Raw genomic sequence first — 18,108 nt, forward strand, 5'->3', positions numbered from 1 at the left:
AATTACAAATCATAATAAAAAGCAAAAAACACGGTTTGAAAAAATAGAGCAAGCATCAGAATCAGATAAAGATATGACAGGGATGTCATATCTTTGAATTTATCAAACCAGAAGTTTAAAACAGCTATGAATAATATGCTGTACTGTGGGCTTTAATGGATAAACTAGAAAGCATGCAAGAACAGAGAGGCAGTGTAGCAGAGGGATGGAAAGCCTAAAAAAAAAAAGAAAAGAAAAGAAACAGTTTGCTTAAGATAATAACAAAGTATTATATTATGTATACTTATGTATTCATATATGATTATGTATAAGCAAAGTGAGTGATGCTACAAGGGATGAAAGGGAGGACTTAGCATAATTTTGTTATTATAAAGTAGTCATACTACCTGTGAAACAGCACAGTGTTATTTGAAAGTGGACTTGGATTAGTTATAAGTGTATATTACAAACTCTAGGGCAACCACTAAAATAAAGTAAAAAAAAAGTATAACTCATGCTAATTAAGGAGGGAAAATTGCATCCAACTATATCAAAAACTATTTCGAACATCAATGGTCTTAAATGTACTACTTTAAAGACAAAGATTGTCAGAGTGGATCAAGAAACAAGTCCAAAATACATGCTGACTGCAAGAAATCCATTTTAAGTATAAAAGCACTTGCAGATTAAAAGTAAATGAATGGAGAAAAATGTACCATGCCAACACTAACAAAAGAATGCAATAATAGTTTTATTGATTCCAGACAAAGCAGACTTAGCCAAGGAAAGTTATTAAAGATAAAAAGAGGAGCATTAGATAATCATAAAGATGTCGATTTTTCAAGAAAATATAAAAATCCTTAAAATTTATATGCTTAATAAAAGAGCATCAAAATATATGAGGCAAAACCAATAAACAACAAGGAGAAATAGATGAATCTTCTACTATAGTTGTTATGCAAGGCTTATTCAATATCTGAAAATCAATTAATGTATTACATCACATCAACAGGTTATAGAAGAAAAATCACATGGTCATATCAGTAGATGGAGATAAAAGCATAGGACAACCATTCATTAAAAAAAAATCTCAGTACACTAGGAAGAGAGTAGGGACATTCTCAACTTGACAAAGAATATCTATGCCAAGCACACAGATAACATAGTACTTAATAGTGAGAAATTCAAAGTTTTTTTACTAAGAAAATAAAAAAGACAAGGTTGTTCTTTTTCACAAGTCAGTTTAGTTAATATAAATATAATGAAATATATACAAAATCTATATGGAAAAAGTACAGAACTCTGATAAAGTAAGTCAAAAAAGAACTAAATGAACACAGATATTTCATGTTCATGGACATGAAAACTCAATATTGTTAAGATGCCAGTTCTTCTCAACTTGAAATACAGATTTAACAAAATTGCAATAAAAAATCTCAACAAGTTATTTTGTGAATATTGACAAGCTGATTCTGATGTTTATATAAGCAGGCAAAAGACTCAGAATAGCCAACACACTATTAAAAAACAGGAGCAAAGTTGTAGATTGACATTACCTGGCTCCAAGACACACTCTAAAGCTACAGTTATCACAACTGTGTGATACTGGGAAAAAAATAGACAACGAGATTCGTGGAGCATAATAGAGATCCTAGAAATAGATGCACACAATACAGTCCACTGATCTTTGACTAAGGATCAAAAGCAATACAATGGGGAATATTCAGTCTTTTCAACAAATGGTTTTCAAACAACTGGACATCCATATGCACAAAAAAAAAATCTAAACGCAAAACTTACAACCTTCATAAAAATTAATTCAAAAGTGTTTACAGCCCAAAATGGAAAATGCAGTAATATACAATTCTTAGAAGATAATATACAACAAAATCTAGGTGACCTTGGCTTCGGTGATAACTCTTTAGATTCAACACCAAAGGCATGATCCATGAAAGAAACAACTAAAAAGATGGACATTAATATTAAAATTTTCTGCTTTGTGACAGATGTTGTCAAGAGAAGAAAAAGACAAGTCAAGAGAATGAAAAGACAAGACACAGGCTGAGAAGAAATAGTAGTAGAAGACATATCAGATAAAAGAGTGTTAATAAAAATATACGAAGAACTGTGAAAACTCAATGACATAAAAATAAGTACTCGAATAAAAAATAGGTCAAAAACTTACCTTACCAAAGAATATGTACAGATGAAAAATATGCATATGCAAAGATGCTCCACATCATATGTCATTAAGGAAATGAGAATTAAAACAACAATGAAATACCATTATATGCTTATTAGAATGGTCACAATCCAGAACACTGACAACATCACATGCTGACAAACATGTAGAGTAATAGAATTGCTCATTTACTGTGGGTAGAAATGAGAAGTGCAGTCACTGTGGAAGACTGTTTGGCAGTTTTTTAAAACTAAACATAATCTTACCATATGATCCAGCAATAATACTTCTTGGTATTTACTCAATGAAGTTGAAAACTAACGTCCACACAAAATCCTGAACACGAATGTTTAGAGTAATTTATTCATAATTGCTGAAACATGGAAGCAAACAAGATGTCCTTCAGTAGGTGATAAACTGTGGCACATCTAGACAATGAAATATTATTCAGTAATGAAAAGAAATAAGCTATGAAGTCACAAATAGACATGGAGTAATATTAAAGGTATATTACTAAGTGAAAGGAGCCAATCTGAAAAAACAACATACTGTATGATCCAACTGTATGACATTCTGGAAAAGGGAACACTATGGATACATTTACAAAATTGGTGGCATGGATGGTTTTCTGGGGTTGGAGGGAGGTAGGGATGAATAGGAAGACTGCAGAGGAGTTTTAGAGTACTGAAACCACTCTGTATAATACTGTAATTGTAGATACTTGTCATTATGCATGTATCAAAACCCATAGAATGCACATTACCAAGACTGAACCTTAATGTAAACATTACCTGAGGGATAATGGTGTGTCAGTATAGGTTCATTATTGTAACAAATGTGCCGCTCTGGTGGGGGATGTTGGTAAGAGAGGAAGCTGTGCTTGGGTAGGGGCAGTTGTTATACAGAAAATCTTTGTACCTTACACTCAACTTTGCCGTGAACCCAAAAGTGCCCTAAAAAATAAAGTCTGTTAAAGAAAGAAAGAAAGGAAAAAATCCATTTTTTTCAAAGAGAAAGCCTTAAAAGAAATAAAAAATCTATTGGACTGATGAAAATAGAAACATGATATGTCAAATTTTGGGAGGTGCAGCAAATGCAGTGCTAAATGGAAATTACAGTACTAAATACTTATATTAGGTAGGCAGAAGTTTTAAGTCAGTAATTTAAAATGCTACTTCATATCATCAGTAAACAGGGATAATTATACCTCTTCTTTCCTGAATTGTGTGCCCTTTATTTCTTTCTCTTGGCTGACTGCTCCAGCTAGGACTTCCAGCACTATGGTGAATAGAGGTGGTGACGGTGGACATCCTTGTCTTGTTCCAGTTCTTAGGTGGAATGCTTTCAACTTTTCCCCATTCAGTAAGATGTTGGCTATGGGTTTGTCATATATGGCTTTTATAATTTTGAGGCATGGTCCTTCTATACCTAGTTTGTTCTTATATCTTGAAAAACCTAAAGGCTCCACCAAAGCCTCCTAGAATTGATAAATCTATTCAGCAAAATCTAAGGTTACAAAATCAATGTACACAAATCAATTACATTTCTTTATATTAATACTAATAACAGTCAGAGAGTCAAATCAAGGGCTCAATACCATTCACAATAGCTACAAAGAAAATAAAATACCTAGAAATATACTTAACGAAGGAGGTAAAATATCTTTACAAGGAGAACTACAAAAACACTGATGAAAGAAATCACAGAGAACAAAAATGGAAAAACATCCCTTGCTCATGAATTGCCAGAATCATCATCCTTAAAATGTCCATACTGCCCAAAGTGATTTACAGATTCAATGAAATCCCTATCAAAATACCAGTGTCATATTGCACAGATCTAAAAAATAATAATCCTAAGCTTTGTTTGGAGCCAAAAAAAAGAGCCCAAATAGCCAAAGCAACCTTGAGCAAAAAGAACAAATCTGGAGGCATCACATTACCTGACTTCGAATTATACTACAAGGCTATAGTAACCACAACAGTGTACCATTGGCATAAAAGTAGAGACATGTTCCAATGAAACAGAATAGAGAACCCAGAAATGAAACCATATAGCTACAAACAACTCATCTTCAACAAAGCAAACAACAACATACACTGGAGAAAGGAAGTCCTATTCAATAAACAGTGCTAGGAAAATTGGACAGCCACATGCAGAAGAGTGAAACAAAACCCTTATCTATCATCATATAAAAATTTAATTCAAGATGGATAAAAGACTTTTATGACATGAAACCATAAAAGTTCTAGAAGAAAACATAGGAAAATTCTTCTACACATTGGTCTAGGTAAGAATTTATGACTAAGACCCCAAAGGCAAATAAAACAACAACAAAAATAAATAAATCAAACTTAATTAAATCAAATTATTCTGCACAGCAAAGGAAGTAATCAACAGAGTGAATAGAGAACCTAAAGAATGGAAGAAAATATTCTCAAACCATACATCTGACAAAGGACTAATATCCAGACTCTATAAAGAATTCAAACAAATAAAAAATAAATAAACAACCTCACCAAAAAGTGGGCAAAAGACATAAACAGAAGCTTTTCAAAATAATATAGACAAATGACCAATAAATATATGAAAAAAATGCACAACTCACTAATCATCACGGAAATAAAAATTAAAACTACCATGAGATACCACCTTACTCCGATCAGAATGGCCATTATTAAAATGTCAAAGAATAATAGATGCTAGCATGGATGCAGAGAGAGAGGAATGCTTATACAATTGTTGGTGGGACTTCAAATTAGTACAACCTCTATGGAAAATAGTAAGGAGATTCCTAAAAGTACTAAAAGGAGACCTACCATTCAATCCAGCAATCCCACTGCAGGGTATCTACCCAAAGGAAAAGAAGTCATTTTACCCAAAGCCACCTGCACTTGAATGTTTATTGCAGCACAATTCACAATTCCAAAGATGTAGAACCAACCTTAGTGCCCATCAATTCATGAGTGGATAAAGAAACTATTATATATATGTGTGTAATATATATATATATGCACATACATATACACACACATATATACATACACATATAAATACACCATGGAGCACTACTCAGCCATAAAAAGGAATGAAATAATATTGTTTGCAGCAACTTGGATGGAACTGGAGACCATTAGCCTAAGTGAAGTATCTCAGGAACCGAAAATAAAACACTATATGTTCTCAGTAATAAGTGGGAGCTAAACGATGGGTACTCACAGGCACAAAGAAATAGAAAGGACATTGGAAACCAAGAAGGAGTGGGGTTGGGGAGAGTGAGAGATAAAAATTACCTATTGGGAACAATGAACACTATTTTGGTGATGAGTACACTAAAAGCCCTGACTTAAGTATTACATAAGGTATTCATGTAACAAAAACTTTTGTAACCCCTTAATATTTTGAAATAAAAAATAAATAAAAGAAAATAAATAAAATGCTACTTCAAGAAAATAAAAGATGAAAAACAATATAAAATTAAAGCAACTAAAATATAAGCAAATAATAAAAGAGCTTAATTTCTTAAATTGATTATAAAGCACAACATAGAAGTTTAATGAGGAATTAATACTGGTTCTTTGAGAAACGTCTAGCACGATTGACAGAAAAATAGAGAGAAAGCACACAAAAAATTAAACAATACAATTAGAAAACGGGCAAAAAACCAGAAACAGACATTTCACTAAAGAGAATATGTAGCTAGGAAATAAGTACAGAAAAAGTTTTTCGTCATTACTATACATTAGGGAAATGCAAATTAAGACTATGATGAGAAGAGATAAAATTTAAAACAATAATGATAACACCAAATACTGGCGGGGAAACTGGATCTCTCATACATTGCCGATGGGGATAGAAAATGTTACAGCCACTCTGGAATATAATTTGGCATTTTCTTTCAGACTAAACTAACATTTTGCATGCTGTAGAACAATTTGCACTTCTGGGCATATATCCCAGAGAAACGAAAACTTATGTCCTCATAAAAAATCCCACACTACCATCCTTTCTCTGCTCCATTGATGATACGTAAGCTTACTGCTTACAACCCCCAGGTATAAATGTTATAAAATAGTTAGCAAATGTTCTATTTTTATTTGTATACAATGTCTGTGATGTCAGCAGAGTTGATAATTGGGTGATGGTCCAAATACGGCTAAAAAAGTCCACAGAGCTGGGCTCCATTCTGATTGGCCAGCACCAGCTGTTCTCAATAGTCTCAGTATTCAAGTTGGTACTTCCACTGTTACCCATGGTGATACTAGTGATACTACTTTCTCTGATTTTATGGAAGGAGATGCTAATTTTAAAGCATTTCAGTAACTCACCAAATACAGTCTTTCATTCTTTTTAAGACTTCTCTTTCCACCATTCCCACAATTGCTTCCTATAAGTTTGAGAATCACATTCAACCAAATATCTCTTCTAAAACTAGCTCTTGAGAAAATAAATTATGAAATAAATCTTAAAAAGACAAGAATAACAAGAATAAGTAATCTTTAGTAGCTGAGACATAATTAACAAATGGTACAGTTAAGTATAATTAGCTGCATATATAATATATGCTATACTAAAGTGAAGTCTACATATTAGTAGTCACTTGATTGTGTTGATCTCTTTTGTTCTTGTGCAAAGATTTTGTTAGCTCATTAGAAGAGAATTAACTAAGCAAACACTCTAGTGCTGTCAGCAACTGGTGGTTGAGGGTCCCCTTTAACGAGAAAAATATAGAACTGACAATATTAACATCACTCACCAGTATTAGGATACGTGCTGTACTTTGAAAAAGTAAGAAATCTACAAAGAGCTAAAGGTAAATAATGCTGGCAGTATTAATGCATTTTCGATAGTAACACTAAGAATCAGTGCAAGTGGTTGGCTCAAAGTAAATGATTCACCGATGGTAGCAGGGGGGAGAGTGGAGGAGCAGCAGCCAGAGGTGAAGAGAAAGAAGCTGCACAGATAGGTGTGTATTTAGGGAAGAGGCCATGTTGGCAATGTAGGTTTGAACCTTATGAGGCAAGTTAAATACAGGAAGTGGAAGAAGTTATCAAAGCATTTGCCTAAGCTGGTGGAGCCCGTGTGTAAGGCAAGGCCATGGGAAACACCAGTGGTTTAGAGACATGCAGTCAGAGAGGAGCCAGCAAAAGGGAAGGGGGTGGTGGTCACAGTTCCCACTTTAAATGCCCTTCAGTCTAGGAAGAGGAAGTAAAGACAAGTTCAAAGACAAATATAAGACAAGAATAGGATGTTCCCAGAGAGATTCAGTCAAAAATCTAAGGAAGGAAATCAATAGAAAAGGATTAGAAGCTATAAAAGGCAAGAAGAAGCCACTTTGTTCAAAGCAGGAGCGAGTGTAAGCTGAATATGGAGCAGCGTTACAGGAGACTCAGGCTGGAATATCACGCGGGGCCACCCACGGAGGGCTCTGAATGTCAGTCTAAGACTCCATCCCCCTGAATTTAATAGGAACAGAAGTATAATATAATTATGGCATTTTAACCTATAGTTGAAAAATTACATAGGGTTTTCATGTCCATAAAAGTAATATTTTATTTTGGTATTTATTATTTATCCTTTCCACCACACTGGAGTAATGCATCTAAAATTTATTCCAACTCAAGCACTGTCATTATGAACTCCATATCAGGGTAATGGGAATAATTAGATTTTGAATATTTAAAAACATATGTATTCATAAAAATGAAAGTAGTGAATCTTTCTGATGCATTAAAAACAGTACAGTTAATACATTCCAGAATCCTGAAAATTTGTATGGGGCAAAGCAAAAATCATTAATTTAATTGATCTTCTTTAATATATAATTACATGGGGAAAATAAATTGATTTTAAAAATAGTTTTCTGTAGGAATCTATATTCATATTTAAGGAGAAAATAAATAATCACCATTTAAGGTCATATTTCTTAAGTATTTTAAATTATTATTTAGGATGTGAAATGACCAAGTGACTGTTCTAGTTCCCAGGATGTTACCTTAGTGTGACACAAATGCAGTTCATAAGGAATTAGAACTAAGAAATACAATTAGTTGTGTGTAATTTACTTTAAGCAATGCCTTTAAGTGAAAATTTGCCATTAAAATCTCGAAGTGAATTTTCTCTTGGCCATCGGGATATTTCAAGGTAAATGAAGAATGTGTGTGTTTGCTGTTTTGCTTCTCTGAAAATTTCTCCCCTTTGCTTCTTAATGGCATTAATGTAGTTAGGGGTGTGTTATGTGATGAATTTCTTGAGTTTACCTTTGCTTCAATCTGTTTAGTATCTGGATTCTGAAACAAAAATTTGATTTTGCTCTTGCCATCATCTGAAGAGCCTTTAAGCTGAGAAAACTTATACCTCCAAAGTACAGCCTAAAGGGAAAGAAAGAAACAATGTAAGTCAATATAATTAATAGCTGCATTCAAACCAGAAATAGTTGTTTTTTTAAAAGGTAAAAGTTAATCATATAAAGTTTGTACTGTCCCAATGTTTAAAAAGTAAATCAAATATATATTTAACAAATGTTATAGTTTATTATTCAATATATCCTTTAATGTCCAGAAATAACACTTACATGCATGAAGTAATTATTTTAAAAAATATATAAAACTACATTGCTTTTAGTATCTTTTCTTACGTGCACATGAAATAAGAACTATTTGTTCCTTTGTTTTTTTTTTCAATAGGAGTGATAAGGTGATTTTGAATTGATAATTTTGGAGCTTTCTCTTGAAACTCAAATTAATAACCTGTAGCTTTATTAAAATGACATATCAGCTTGAATAAACAATTATGACAGAGACTTACGTGGTGCTCTCATGACATTGAGAGTAAAGCGCTTCACATAGCTATTCTCATCAGTCTAGCATATCTTTGAAATCAGAGCCTCTTTCTGAAACATATCCTACAAATGTTGCCTTTCCAAATAACAAAATGGAGATACACACAGGTTTAACTGGAGTAAGTGGACATTGTCTATTATGATTTTTTAAATTTTTTTATTTCTGACCCATAGAAACTGAGATGATTTCTTCTGTATTTCTTCTATATCTCTTCTAATCTACAAATGCTATTGCCTGAGAGCAAATGTAGCACTTTGTTCTTTGGCATGTACAGAAACTAAAACACACATGCCCAAAGTAAAATATCAAAGATATAAATCATTAAAGCAGAAAACTATGTATGTTTAAACACCATCACACACCATGTAGTTTTTTTTACATTATCTTAACATACCTTAACATACCTAAAAATATGACGCAAAGAAATACATTTAATAAATTATGACTTCGAAATTTTAAAAAATGATTTCAGGTGGTTTTTAAATAATCAAGAAAACAGCTGATATATTTGAATGTTTTCTTACTGCAATCCTGTTTAAGCTATCGTCTCTGATAAAACAGTAAAGAAACATGGTATAGATTATGCATATCACATATTTTTCAGAATAAATTATAGAAAAAAGTATATATAAGGCATATCTTAGAGAGATTGTGGGTTCAGTTCCAGAATACTACAATAAAGTGAATATTACAATAAAGTGAGCCACACAATTCTTTTGGTTTCCCAGTGCATATAAAAGTTGTTTACACCATACTTTAGTCTAAAGCGCTTGATAGCATTATATCTAAAAATGCACACACCTTAATTAAAAATACTTTATTGCTAAAAAATGATGACGATCATCTGAGCCTTGAGTGAGTCATCATCTTTCTGCGGGTGGGAGGGCCTTGCCTCGAAGTTGATGGTGCTGATGATCAGGCTGCTGGTTGCTGGAGTTTGCGGTGGCTGCGGCAATTCTTAAATAACACATTGAAGTTTGCCACATCAATTGACTCTTCTCCTCACCAACAATGTCTCTGTAGCATGTGATGCTGTTTGATAGCATTTTACTCACAGTAGAAGTGCTTAAGAAATTGGACTCAATCTTCTCAAATCTTGCTGCTGCTTTTTCAAATAAGTTTATGTTATATTCCAAATCCTTTGTTATCATTTCAACAATGTTCACAATATCTTAACCAGTAGTAGATTCCATGTCCAGAAACTATTTTTTTTTTTTGAGACAGAGTCTCACTCTGTTGCCCGGGCTAGAGTGAGTGCTGTGGCGTCAGCCTCGCTCACAGCAACCTCAAACTCCTGGGCTCACACAATCCTCCTGCCTCAGCCTCCCAAGTAGCTGGGACTACAGGCATGCGCCACCATGCCTGGCTAATTTTTCTATATATATTTTTAGCTGTCCATATAATTTCTTTCTATTTTTAGTAGAGATGGGGTCTCGCCCTTGCTCAGGCTGGTCTCGAACTCCTGAGCTCAAATGATCCTCCTGCCTCGGCCTCCCAGAGTGCTAGGATTACAGGCCTGAGCCACTGCACCCGGCCAGAAACTTTCTTTGTTCATGCATGAAAAATAACTCTTCATTCATTAAAGTTTGATCATGAGATTGCAGCAATTCAGTCACCTCTTCAGTCTCCACTTCTAATTCTAGTTGTTTTGCTATTTTTATAGCTGCAGTTACTTCCCCCACAAAGTCTTCAACCCCCCAAAGTCATCCCTGAAGGTCGGAATCAACTTCCTCCAAACTTCCGTTAATGCTGATATTTTAACCTTCCCCCATAAATCACAAATGTTCATAATGGCATCTAGAATAGTGAATCTTTTCCAAAAGGTTTGCAACTGATGTTGTCCAGATTCATCAGAGGAGTCACTATCTGTGGCAGCTGTACCTTTACAAAGTAATAAGACTTGAAAGTCAAAATTACTCACTGATCCATGACCTGCAGAATGGATGTTGTGTTAGCAGTCATGAAAACAGCATTGATTTCCTTGTATATCTCCATCAGAACTCTTGGGTGACCAACTACATTATCAATGAGCAGTAATATTTTGAATGAAATCATATTTTCTGAGAAGTAGGTCTTAACATTGGGCTTGAAATAGTAAACCATGCTGAAAATAGACATACTCCCATCCAGGCTTTGTTGATTCATTTCCAGAGCACAGGGACAGTAGGTTTAAACTAATTCATAAGGGCCCTAGGATTTTTGAAATAGAAAATTAGCAGTGGCTTCAACTGAAAGTCATCGGCTATATTAGCCCCTGACAAGAGACTCAGCCTGTCCTTTGAAGCTTTGAAGCCAGGCATCGACTGACTACTCCTCTCTAGCGATGAAAGTCCTAGATGGCATCTTCTTCCAGTAGAATGTGTTTTCTACATTGCAAATCTGTTGCTTAGTGTAGCCACCTGCATAGGTTACCTTAGCTAGATCTGAGTAAGTCACTGCAGCTTCTGCAACAGCACTTGCAGCTTCACCCTGCACTTGTACATGATGGAGATGGCTTCTTTCCTTAAACTTCATGAAACAAACCTCTGATAGCCCCAAACTTTCTTCTGCAGCTTCTGTACCTCTCGCAGCCTCCATAGTATCGAAAAACATTAGGACCTTGGTCTGGATTAGGCTTTGACTTAAGAGAACGATGTGGCTGGTTTGATCTTCTATCCAAACCACTAAAGCTTTCTCCATATTAGCAATAAGGCTGCTTTGCTTTCTTATCATTTGTGTGTTCACTGGAGTAGCACATTCAATTTCCTTCAAGATCTTTCTTTTTTTTTGGCATTCACAACTTGGCTAACTGGTTCAAGAAGCCTGGCTTCTGGTCTATCTTGGCTTTCGTTGTGCCTGCCTCATCAAGCCTTAATCATGTCTAGCTTTTGCTTCAAAGTGAGAGACATGTGACTTTTTCTTTCACTTGAACACTTAGAAGCCATTGTAGGGTTATTAATTGGGCTAATGTCAATAGTGCTGTGTCTCAGGCCCATACTGAGGGAGAGGGATAAGGAAATGGCTGGCCAGTGGAGCAGTCAGAACACACACTCCATCTATTGATTAAGTTCATTGTCTTATATGGGCATGGTTTGTGTTGCTCCCAAACAACTACAACAGTAACATCAAAGATCACTGATCACAGATCATCATCATGGATAGAATACTAATGAAAAAGTTTGAAATACTATGAGAATTACCAAAATGCAACATAATGACACAAAGTGAGCACATGTGCTGGAAAAACAGCAATGATGGACTTCCTGAATGCAGTGCAGCCACAAACTTTCAACTTGCAAAAAACACAATGTCTGTGCAGTGCAATGAAGCAAGGCATAATGAAACAAGGTATGCCTGGAAACAAGCATTTATGGACATGTGAATATATTTACATGGTGTTGTAAAGAGTTACAGCTAAACATATTATGAAAATGAATTTTAAAACATCCTCAGTGACTCTTAAAACTAAGGTTTCTTAATGGCCTTAGCGTCTTTAAGCAGATTATTCAATGGGAATGTTAAAAATTAATCCCTGATAAAATGTCTGCTCTCCTCCAAGGTTACCTCACACTAGCACTAAGAAAATAAGATTGGTAAAGGTTGCAAAGGATATGTTTAAGGGTAAATGAAAATGAGTGAGTAAGTGTTCCAACAATTGCACAGTAAGTATTCAGTTGCATGAATTTTCCTTGTGGTAATATTCTCAGCTTACATAGTCCAGGTTTACGGTTAGGAGACATCACCCATGGTCTCCACCTGAACATATGTGTTTTTTGTAGTCAGATCTAACAATTCCTGACATTCAAATAACAACTTTCACCTTTAATTCAATAAAGGTGTTTGTGGGGTTTTTTATATTTTTTGGTCTTTTTGTCATTTTATGGGGAATATGCAATATACCTTGCATATTAGAAAAGTGTGTTGCAAACTAGTGAATACTTTTGTGCTTAAATGATTATATTTTTGGTATCATTCATCAAAAGATTAGCATTGAAATGAGATCAGAATATAAGAATTAGAGTGACAATAGAGGTAAAAATTATTCTATATAGAGATGACATAAAGTAATAGAATTTGTGCCATGTAGAACATTTTTAAATAAATTAAAACACAGATGCACAAAAACACTTGTAGTATTTAGGCTAAATTTCTTAGGTACTCTTAGCTTGACAAATGTGAAGGGATATTTATACCATGCTCAAGAAAAAGTTGAAGAAAGGTTCATAGTCTGAAAAACTGTTCCAGAAAGTGCATTACTCCAGAAAGATTTGATGTAGTGTTACTGCAGCATAGCTCTTTTCTGGTCAAAGTCAATGTTTTCCACCATCCTCTTTCAGGAGACACTTTTTCAATTTATATAAGCCTACAGTGTGTTATAATACTTTCCCAGATTTGTAGCTAAAAGAATACCTGAGGGGGTGCTAACTGGAGAACATACTTTTATAGTGAAATTCATTTCCTACTAGATCAAAATTCCTCCTGAAGTCTATAAGGTCACTTGACTAAAACCCATCTGCCAATATTGACAACAGCGTTAGAGAGCATGCAATCTGCACAAGAGCAAAATTACTAATTAAAAAGTAACCATGCAGTTATTACTTAAATATACATTGACATGGAACCCAACTAACAAGTACAATGATTTCTGGCAGAGAAATTTTTTTTTTCTTTTTTCACATTTGCAGAAAACTTGAGAAGATAATCAAAGAGTTCCGATGCACCCCACACCTAATTTGCCCTGTTATTAATACCTCATGTTATCATGGTGCACTGTCACAGTTAATGAACCAATATTGGCACATTATTAACAATAGTACATCATTTATTCAGATTTCCTTAGTTTTAATGCAATGCTTTTTTCTGCTATGGGACTACATTACAGTTATTCATTGTGTCTTGTCAGGGTTTACTTGGCTTGACAGGTTCTCAGGTCCTTGTCAGACTGCCCTTGAAAACTTTAATGTATACTGGTCAGGTATTTTGTACAATAATCCCCACTGGAATTTGTCCAATATGTTTCTCATGATTAGACGGGCCAAAGATTTTATCAAAACTAAATAGGACACCACAGTATTTGTCAATGATCACAGTGGAATTTCTGAGAGATTTCCATTTTAGGAAAGTTATTTATGTGGGGTGCATTGTGTGTGTTTATTAAATTGGGTAAGGTGGTCAACACAATTTGATAGTTCTTTTAAACATAAAGCTATATAAATAATAGGCATGGTTTTTAGAATACCAAAATTCCATACCTTTATGACTTTATTACTAAAATATTTCTTTTAGTGTGGTAAAATATGAATAATATAAAATTTAGCATTGTAATGATTTTTACATATGTGATTCAGGGGCATTAAGTACATTCGTAATGTTGTACAACCATCACCACTATGTGTTTCTAGAATTATTTCATCATCCTAAGCAGAAACTCTGTATACATTAATCATTTAGTCTCCATTTGCGCCCCCCTATCCCCTCATACCTTTAATTCTATTTTCTGTTTCTATGAATGTGCCTATTTTAGGCACCTCATATAAGTGGAATCATAAAATAGCTGTCCTTTTGTGTCTAGCTTATTTTACTTAGCATGATGTTTTCAAGGTCCATGCATGTGTATCATGTATCAGAATTTTGTTCCTTTTTTATGGTTGAATAATACTGCATCATATGAATACGCCAGTTTTGTTTACCCATTCATTTGCTGATGGACATTTCAGTTGCTTTCATTATTTGTCATTTGTGAATATGCTTATATGAACATTCTGCACAAGTATCTTTTTGAATCCCTGATTTTAATTCTTTTGAGTATCTACCTAGAAGTGGAAATGCTGTACCATATGGTAAGCTATGTTTAACTTTTTGAGAAACCACCAAATGTTTTTAACAGTGGCTATACCATTTTATATTCCCACCATCAATACAGAAGAAAGGGTTCCAAGTTCCTCACATCCTCACCAAAACTCACCATTGCCTTCTTTCCCTCCCTCCCTCATTTCCTTCCTCCCTTCCCCTCCCTTCCCCTCCCTCCCCTCCCCTCCCCTCTCCTCTCCTCTCCTCTCCTCTCCTCTCTCCTTCCTTCCCTTTTCTTTCTCTTTCTTTTTATGATAATGGCCATCCTGATAAGTGTAAAGTCATTGTGGTTTTGACTGGCTTTTCCCTAATGGCTAGAAATATTGATCATCTTTTCATGTTCTTGTTGGCATTTATATATCTTCTTCTGATAAATTTATACGCAAGATTTTTGTCTGTTTTAATTGGGTCATTTGCTTTGTTGTTATTGAACTGTAGGAGCATTTTATATACTCTGGATATTAACCTTTTATCAGATATATTATTTGTAAATATATTCGTCCATTCTGTGGGTAGCCTTTCTATAGCAGTGTCCTTTGATGCACAAAAGTTTTTATTTTTAGTGTAGTCCAATTCATCCATCTTTTCTCTTGTTGCCTGTGCTTTTGGTGTCATATGCAAGAAATAATTGCCAAATCCAAAGTTATGGAGTGCCTATGTTTTCTTCTACTAGTTTTATAGTTTTAATTCTTAATTTAGGTACTTAATCCTTTGAGTTAATTTTTGCATGTGGCATAGGTAAGCATCCAACTTCATTCTTTTGTATGTGGGTGTTTAGTTTTCCTAACACCCTAAGTTGAAAAGACTGTCATTTCCTCATTGAATGGTCTTGGCACCCTTGTTGAAAACCATCTGACCACACATGTGAGGGTTTACTTCTGTGCTCCCTGTTCTATATCATTGGTCTTTATGTCTATCTTTATGCCAGCACAACACTGTTTTGATTACTGTACCTTTGTAGCAAGTTTTGAAATCAAGATTGAAAGACCTCCAATTTTGTTTTCTGTTCAAGACTTTTGGCTATTTGGGGTCCTTTAAAATTTTATGAGTTTTAAGATGGACTTTTCTATTTCTTCAAAAAACATCAATGATATTTTAATAGGGATTGTATTGAGTCTATAGATTGCTTTCTGCAATATTGTCATCTTAACAATATTAATTCCTTCAATCCATGAACACAGGGTGTTTTTTCATTATATCCATGTTTAATTTCTTTCAGCAATGTTTTATAGTTTTTAAGGTATAAGTCTTTCCCCTACTTTGCTGAATTTATTCCTAAGAATTTTATTATCTTTAATGTTATTAGAAAAGTAATTATTTCCTCTATTTCTTTTCCAGATTTTTCATTGTTAGTATATAGAAACACAACTGATTTTTGTGTGCTGATTTTGTATACTTCAACTTTGCTGAAATTGTTTATTAGATAAAACAGGTTTTATGTGTGTGAGGTGTGTGTGTGTGTAGAGTTGTCTACATATAAGATCATGTCATCTGTGAACACAGATAATTTCACTACTTATTTTCCATTTTTATTGGCTTTTGTTTCTTTCTCTTGCCTAAATGCTCTGGCTAGGACTATCAATGCCATGTCAAACAGAGAGGTGAAAGAAAGTATCCTTGCCTTGTTCCTGATCTTTCAGTATTTCACCATTTAGTATGATGTTAGCTGTGGGATTTTTTGTATACAGCCTTTATTATTTATCTTGAGGAAATTTCCTTCTACTCCTAGTTTATTAAGTGTTTTTCCATGAAAGTTTGATGCATCTTGTTAAATGCTTTTGTTTGCATTAATCGAAAAGTTCATGTGCATTTGTATTTGACCATCATTCTGTTAATTTAATGTATTATACTGATTGACTTGCATATGCTGAAACTTCCTTGAACTCCAGGTATAAATTCCACGTGTTGGCCAGGTACTGTGGCTCATGCCCATAATCCTAGCACTTTGGGAGGTCCATGCAGTAGGATCATTTGAGGCCAGGAGTTTGAGTTTCCAGTGAGGTATGATTATACCACTGCACTCCAGCTTGACCAAGAGTGAGGCCCTGTCTCAAAAAAAAAAAAAAAAAAAAAATCCTTGCTCTTGGTGTATAATTTTTTTAATATGTTGCTGAATTCTGTTTGCTAATATTTTGTTGAAGATTTTTTTTCATTAAAATTCACAACAGATATTGACCTACTGTTTTCTTTTCTTGTAGTGTCTTTCTCCATCTTTGGTGTCATGGTAATGCCAACCTATTATAGAACGAGTTAGGCAGTGTTCCCACCTCTTCATTTTTTGTAAGAGTTTGAGAATTACTGAAGTTAGTTCTTCTTTAAATGTTTGACATAATTTACCAGTAAAGCCATATGGTACAAGCCTTTGCTCTGTTAAGAGATTTGTGACTACAGATTCAATATCCTTAACAGTAAATAGTTCTATTTAGATTCACTCACTTTTTGTATGTTTCTATGAATTCATCTATTTCATCTCAGTTATTCAAATTGCTGGAGTGCAGTTGTCCAGAGAGTTGGCTCAGAATTTATTTCTTCAATATAGTCACAGTTTTCCTGCTATCTTTTCTGATTTCAGTAATTTAAATCTTCTTTGTCAATTAAGCTAAAGGCTTATCAATTTTGTAGATCTTTTCAAATAAACAATCTTTGATTTTGTTGATTTTCTGTATTATTTTTCTACTTTCTATTTTTTTCACCATAATCTTTATTATATCTTCTTTCTGCGAGCTTTTGTTCTACTCTTATGTTTTACTTCTTTATGGTGTAAAGTTAGGTTGATTTGAGATCTTCTTCTTTTTTTGAAACAACTTTTCTTTTACTTTTTTTCTTCTTTTATAATATATAAACATAGTGCTGTAAGTTTCTCTTCTTGCACTGTTTTCACTTCATCTCATACATTTTGGTATGTTCTGCTTTGGTTTTCATTTTTCTCTAAATATTTTCTATTTTCTCTTGTGATTTCTTCTTTATTCAATTGATGCTTTAAGAGTGTATTAGTTTCCAATTTTTTCTGAGCTTTCCAATTTTTCTTCTGTCATTGATTTCTAGCTTCATTCTATTGTAAGCAGAAAAGATATTTTGTATGATTTTAGCCTTTTAAAATTTATTGTGACTTATTTTGTGTACTAACATATGGCCTATGCTGAACAATATTCCATGTGCCCTTCAGAAAAAATGTATATTCTGCTGTTCTTAGATGTATTGTTATGTACATGTCTTTTAGATCCACTTGGTTAACAGTGCATTTTTTTTGTCTTTTTTTAATAATAGTCTTTATTT

At 33.9% G+C, this 18,108-nt stretch overlaps 1 protein-coding gene across 1 annotated transcript in view; it reads right to left on the minus strand.

The window, feature by feature from the left end:
- SNTG1 (syntrophin gamma 1) overlaps positions 1–18,108 on the minus strand; it is a 599,834-nt gene that overhangs the window by 26,305 nt on the left and 555,421 nt on the right. The window contains exon 17 of the mRNA XM_045560545.1: positions 8,422–8,532. Within this exon, the coding sequence (XP_045416501.1) occupies positions 8,422–8,532 (111 nt within the window). The remainder of the gene's footprint in view (positions 1–8,421; positions 8,533–18,108) is intronic.

Source organism: Lemur catta, chromosome 9, assembly GCF_020740605.2.
Source record: "Lemur catta isolate mLemCat1 chromosome 9, mLemCat1.pri, whole genome shotgun sequence".
In the NCBI taxonomy this organism is placed as follows: domain Eukaryota; kingdom Metazoa; phylum Chordata; class Mammalia; order Primates; family Lemuridae; genus Lemur; species Lemur catta.